This window comes from Dipodomys ordii, unplaced genomic scaffold, assembly GCF_000151885.1.
Source record: "Dipodomys ordii isolate 6190 unplaced genomic scaffold, Dord_2.0 Scaffold2, whole genome shotgun sequence".
Lineage (NCBI taxonomy): Eukaryota > Metazoa > Chordata > Mammalia > Rodentia > Heteromyidae > Dipodomys > Dipodomys ordii.
Window position 1 is genome coordinate 24306036 of NW_012267218.1, and position 6562 is coordinate 24312597.

At 45.7% G+C, this 6562-nt stretch overlaps 1 protein-coding gene across 5 annotated transcripts in view; it reads right to left on the bottom strand.

Moving 5' to 3' along the window:
- Nucleotides 1–2382: 2382 nt before the first annotated feature.
- Psen1 (presenilin 1) overlaps nucleotides 2383–6562 on the bottom strand; it is a 55907-nt gene continuing 51727 nt past the window's right edge. For all 5 annotated transcript variants that reach the window (XM_013016900.1, XM_013016907.1, XM_013016878.1 and 2 more), the window contains 2 exons: nucleotides 5239–5357; nucleotides 2383–3262 (listed from right to left, as the gene is read on the bottom strand). In XM_013016900.1, the coding sequence (XP_012872354.1) occupies nucleotides 3107–3262; nucleotides 5239–5357 (275 nt within the window). In that variant the 3' untranslated portion in view covers nucleotides 2383–3106. The remainder of the gene's footprint in view (nucleotides 3263–5238; nucleotides 5358–6562) is intronic.

A 6562-nucleotide genomic window follows, 5' to 3' on the forward strand; every position in this document is an offset into this window, starting at 1 on the left:
GCTTAGTTTCCACAATTACTACCTAAAGAAAGGCTGAGAGCATTATCTCCAATTAACTACCAAAAAAGCCAGGTATGGAGCTGTGGTTCAAGTGGTAAAGTGCCATCACTGAGCAAAAAAGCTTAGTAACATGGGTATGCTCTAGGTTCAAGCCCCAATACACACACACAGACAGACACAAAGACACACAGAAACTAAGGCCAAGTAGAGAACCATCACTAAACTTATGATTAGTCTGATCCTCTACTATTCAAGAAGGGCTTAAAAAAGTCAGAACACCAAAAAATGGAGATCCAGTTCGAAAGCAAAAAAGCTGCTTCTGTAGGGAAGTCAGTACATTGTTTTTGGCAGCTTAGAAAGCTTCTATTAGTTCTCAAGAAGGAAGTACTATAGGGCAAAGCTATGACTCTTGGCCTGCACACAGCAGGAAGGCGAGCTTCCTGACTCTGTGGGTCTCCCAAGCATGGCTGTCATTCCCGCGGGTTCTGCTGCCACACTCAGCCTGCAGTCACACCCAGGCCAGTCATGGTCCTGTTTTCCTACTGCCTTCCCTCCTTTTTTTCAAGCAGCTGCTAGATGGCCTGAGCTGCATTTCTGCTTTTGCCTGACCACAGCTCCCCTCCCCCCTCCCCACCTCGTCCCTGGGGGAAGAACTGCTGCTTCCCTGGGGACATGCTGCTTTTCATGATGGAAGACTAGAATTGTGATACTGTAGGAATGAGCGATTCTGGAAAAGGTCCTGGAGGGAAAAGTTGTGAGATCACAGAGGAGCTCTCTGCATGCTGTCTTATGTAGCTGAGATGGAGAGGCAGAATTGTTATATTTCTTGGCTAGACATATGTACACACCCTCTTCTTTGACATCAAGGATATAATACACTTTGGGTCCTTGCACAAATAAGCTACTCCAGGGTAGGGAACTAAGAGTCACACACTGGTGTGTGTCCATACCCATGTCCATGTGTGGCCATGGCCATGCTTGAGATAGTACCCACACTGATCCCTGTCTGAGAGCTGAACAAGAGCATCTTGGGAAGGGTGGGGCTAAAGAAAAGAACTAACAGAATCTGCCACTGTAAGACCCATTCTTCCCAGCACAGCTTTTCTTTTTCCGGTTCTCCACTGAGACAAGCCAGTGTTTGCTCATATTCACGTTAGTACTAGCACACTCCTCCTAAGTTAGCATCTGTTGTTGCTGGGATGGAACCCAGGGCCTCATGTGTTCTGTGACTGATCCGCATCTTCAGCCCTTAAAATTAACTTCTTAGGGCCATCCCATACTGAGAGTATAGCTGGGTGGTACAGTGCTTGCCTAGCATGCTCAAGGCCCTGGGTTCCACCTCCTAGCACCACAAAACAAACCCCAACTACCCCATGACGGGAGAACTAATTATTCTCAACTCCAGATGATCCCAAACTGGGTCATCTATATCTGGTGGGCCAGGAGACAAGACAGTAGGCTTTGTAAACGGAAAAGCCAGGCCTGCTTCAGCCCCAGGAGGAAAGCTCCTCACCACTAAGGGCTCTGTGGCCAAAGGAAGGGTAGGTATATGAGCTTCCCATGGTGCCATGTGCCCCAGGCTGCTGGAACATCTGTGCACTGTCTCTCCAAACCCAGGGCCTGAACACCAGTGTAACTTCAGCTGCCAGGATGTACTGTGATGATGGGACATGGCCAGAGACTGCAAAGCACCACTGTGAAGTTCTTGAGCAACAATCTGGATGTCCTCTTCATGTCCACCCAGGCTGTGAACTCCCCTTGCCCTTGGCTGTGGAAGGCCCCTCTTCTCCTGGTGGCTGGTGCTCCTCCCAACCCCAGGTTCTCTACAGGGAGAACTTGCCAAATAAAACAATGGCTTTCTTCAAATACTTGATTTGTGCTGATAAAATGGGTTCATAAACACAAACCACCAGCACTGGGCTATTAATTTAAACTCTATGCTTCCATTTTGTTTTGCAGTGCCAGGCAAAGTGCTCTGCCACTGAGCTACACCCTAGGTCCTAATTCAAATCTGCCCTATGATCGGAGACAAGCCATGGTAACGAAAGAAAAACCAGGACAGAAAGGACTTCAGCAGCCACTTTACTCTTCTTTAATTGTCTTTGGCCACACACCTTATTTGTGGAGTTATGATAGTGAGGCCATTCGCCGTCACAGGAGAGGGCAACCCTGGACTATGGGGACCACCTGCCACGTGACACCTGCTACGTGACACCTGTCACCTCAACATGCCGAAGACAACTGCTGTGGGCTGATGGGAAAGACGAGAGCAGAGAAGGCATCTGGGGCAAGTGAACTTACAAATGTCTTTAAATTAGGAATTTGGTGGAAAATCCAATATTTACTTAAGAATGATAGGGAGTCATTGAGTGATAGTTCCAGTATTTCCAAAATTACTACATTTGGAACCTCAGGTGAAGACTTTCAGGATACAGCTGCCCCCAGATAAGTTCAAACAGCTACCACAGATGGTTCTGAGTTTCAGCACTGGAGAATCAACCTACACATTGGATGGGACTCAGAGTGGGGAAGGAGGGTGGGGAAGTCTTATGGAAAAATGTCAAGTGTGCAGCACTGAAGTCTGGAAGTGGAAGCTCGGGCCACCTTGCCACCGGTGCTTACTCTTCACACACCTCTAAAAGAGCTTCAGAATCCAATGCACATGCATTTCCTAGCTGGATTTCCGAGGTGACGTTCAAGGTGAGGAGTCCTGTTGGCTTTGAACTGCTTGTTTAACCTCTTGCTAGTGGGAGTCCTGAGAGTGCGTGGCTGGTAGAAGCCCTGGTGACAGGGTTGCACTGCTGAGGGAGGTCAGTAGCTTCCTGGCCCATCGTGCTTCCCTGTCAACTCTGTCCCTCAAATCTGGTAGTTGTGCACCAAGGGACAGAGTCCACCGCCATCAAGTATGTTGAAAACCGTTGTCTGGTGACACCTCCTTCCAATGTCCAATTGTGCAGGTGGTCAGGAAAACTTGGAAGGAAGATGCACAAGTCCAGCTGGGAATCTTGACTTTGTTAGATGGGGATACCAGAAAATCACTTTTGTCTTCCCCAGATTTTATTATAGTCAAAGCAGAAATATCCATGGGATTCTGATCGCAAATACGCTAGATATAAAATTGATGGAATGCCAACTGGTCCATAAAGGGCTGTACAAGGTAATCTGTGGCAAAGTAGAAAACAAGCCCGAAGGTGATCGAGATGGGGAGAGCTGGCAATGCTTTCTTGAAAATAGCCAGGAGTAGTAATGTAAGGCACAGACCCTGCGGATGAAACCGAAAAGACACATGAAAGACACATGCTCACATGATATACAAGCATCCCTGCAAACAACTCAGTAACAAATCCTTCCTGGTTAAATTGACATTTCATTAAATGTAGAGGCACTGCTATGGCTACAAAACAATGTAGCTTACAGAGTCAGGTCTCATTAAGCATTGCTCTAGTGACAGCTTACTCAAGAGAAGGAATAAAAGGATCATGTTGGTATTACAGGTGTGCACCACTATACCTGGCTAAAATATAGCTTCTTGATAAAAACGAGACCACATTTACTTTCTTTCACTACAGAGCTCACTATGCACACACATGGTTGATATTTCAGTCTCTAATTCTAGAAAAGGAATAGAATCTGAAAGAAAACGAAACTATTAAAAAAAATCTCTTAAGTTCTGTATGTAGTAGACCTCAGTGATTTTGATTTGGCTGGTTAAAATCCCAGGAGTACTCAGGGGCCTGTGGATCATGCCTGTAATACCAACTACTCAGGAGGCTGAGATCTGAGGAGTGGTTCAAAGCCAGCTGGGGGCAGGAAAGTCTGTGAGATTCTTATCTCCAATAAACCACTCAAGTGGTAGAGTGCTTGCCTTGAGCTGAAGAGCTCAGGGACAGTGTCCATGCCGAGTTCAAACTTCAAGTCCCTTACCCGCCCCCTCCCCCCCCAAAAAAAACCCCCGAAGCACAGAATATCCCTTATATGTTGTGGGGACAAAGAAATGATAAGGAAAGCTGGTACATGGGTAGTATATACACTATTTTTTTTGTAAATACCGAGGTTATATAAAATAGTTCATTTTAATATAATGCCTTAATCACTGAGACACTAGCTGTAAAGATTAAGTTGGCCACTACTTCAGATTCAGAATCAAATGCTCTTCACAATTTAACAGATGGCTCCATGATAGATGTTGGGGCTGAGTAGGCCTAAGTCCTGAGCACCTACCCTCACAAAAAACATTAGCATCAACAACAACATATAACACAGCCAATACTTTCCAAGCAAAAAAACGCACCTCCAAAGAGAAATAAAGTGCACGAAAATTCTATTTATGATGTCATATATACAAGCACCAAATAAATGCATATGTAAAGGTCCTTACCCAAATTCATCTAACTTTACTCATGTAGTGTGCATGAACAGCACCCATCTTGAGTAGAGTAAGAAGTATGAAATAGCTTGTGGACTATTTACTTGTGTCACAAGTATGGATTCCTGGAGCTCACTTGGTACCACTGTGAGCAGGGTCTGCATGGGTCCCACACAGGCAGTGTTTCTCAGTGGGCTTGCTGCCCAAAGAAACCCTGAATGCTGCAAAATCCCCAACCTCTGTTATGTGGGCCAGGGACAATCCCTGTTGACCTCCTTCAGACTCAGTTCTAGGCTGCAAACTTCCCATGTATCTATGCTGCTGGGCTCTAGGAATGGTCCCTAATCAGAAGAACTCAAAATTTCCTACAGAACTCTTAAGAACTATACAAAACAAATTAAATATGATAGCTCCCAGCTGATCTCACGGTTTGAAAGCTCCCCGGTGACTAGTGTGTGGCCCAGTGCACAATCACTCACGTAAAGTCGAGTTATCTGTTTTTAAAAAGTTTCTTTCTGCTGGGCGCTGGTGGCTCATGCCTGCAATCCTATTCAGGAGGCTGTGATCTGAGGATCATGGTTCAAAGCCAGCCCGGGCAGGAAAGTCTGTGAGTCTCTTATCTCCAATAAACAGCTAGAAAACCAGAAGTGGCGTTGTGGCTCAAGGGGTAGAATGCTCGCCTTGAGCTGAAGAGCTGAGGGATAGTGCCCAAGCCCAGAGTTCAAGCCTCACGACTAACCAAAAAAAAAAAGTTTCTTTCTCAGGTGATTGGAGCTCTCAGCCCATCTAGAGTCAAAGCAAATTGCTTTAAAGATGCAGAGAACTCAGAATTTAGACCGAAGTCCTAACATTTTTTTTTAGTGTATACTTACAATTAATATGGCTACAAAACAGGCAATGGTGGTATTCCAGTCTCCACTGGCAGTTGCTGAGGCCTTGCCAACCAGAACACTGTAGAAAATGAAATCTCCCAACCCAAGTTTTACTCCCCCTGAAAGGAAAAATTATTAATGTAAAAGTTTGTCAATTTTAGTAAGATTTCATAATTCAAAAGTATTACCCTGAGTAGGACACAGTGGTGCAACCTGTAGTCACAGCTATTTAGGAGGCTGAGAGGCAGGACCAACATGGGAACCAGAAGTTCAACAACATAGCAACATCCTATCTTAAGAAACAAGAGGGGCTGGGAAGGTGGCTCAGTGGTAGAGCGCCTGCCTTGCATGCCTGAGGCCCTGGGTTCGATTCCTCAGCACCACATACGCAGAAAAAAAAAGCTGGAAGTGGCACTGTGGCTCAAGTGGTAGAGCGCTAACTTTGAGCTGAAGAGCTGAGGGACAGCGCCCAGGCCCAGAGTTCAGGCCCCACGACTAGCAGAAAAACAAACAAAAAAAAACAGAAACAAGAACAGGAGCTGGGAATGTGGCTTAGTGGTAAGTGCTTGCCTAGTATGCCTGAAGTCCTGGGTTCAATTCCTCAATACCACATAAATAGAAAAATCTGGGAGTGGTGCTGAGGCTCAAGTGATAGAGTGCTAGTCTTAAGCAAAAGAAGCTCATGGACAGTACCCAGGCCCTAAGTTGAAGCCTTTAGACTGACCCCCGCTCCTCCCCCCCCACCCCCAAAAGAAACAAGGGTTTGGAGGTATGGCTCCGATGGTAAGAGTAAGTTTGACCCTCAGCTAAAAAAAAAAAAAAAAATGAAGCCAAGCGCTGTGTCTCAGCCTGTAATCTTAGCTACTCAGGAGGCTGAGATCTCAGAACAGTGGTTCGAAGCCGGTTGAGCAGGAACTGTGAGACTTTTATCTCCAATTAACCACAAAAAGGCAGAAGTAAAGCTGGGACAGGAATTGTTAGTTTTAAGCACAAAAGCTCAAAGACAGCACTCAGGCCCAGAGATCAAGCTCTGGGACTGCCAAAAAAAAAGATGAGGAAGAAGAGATGACTAGGAGAGGAAATCTTCAAGTTAAAAAATTGCAATTAGAGTTGGGAAGGTGGCTCAGTGGCAGGGTGCTTGTCTTGCATTCATGAGGCCCTGGGTTTGATTCCTCAGCACCACATAAGCAGAAGACGCCAGAAGTGGCACTAGGGCTCAAGTGGTAGAGCGCTAGCTTTGAGCTGAAGAGCTGAGGGACAATACCCAGACCCAGAGTTCAAGCCCCATAATCAAAAATAAATAAATAAATAAATAAATAAATAA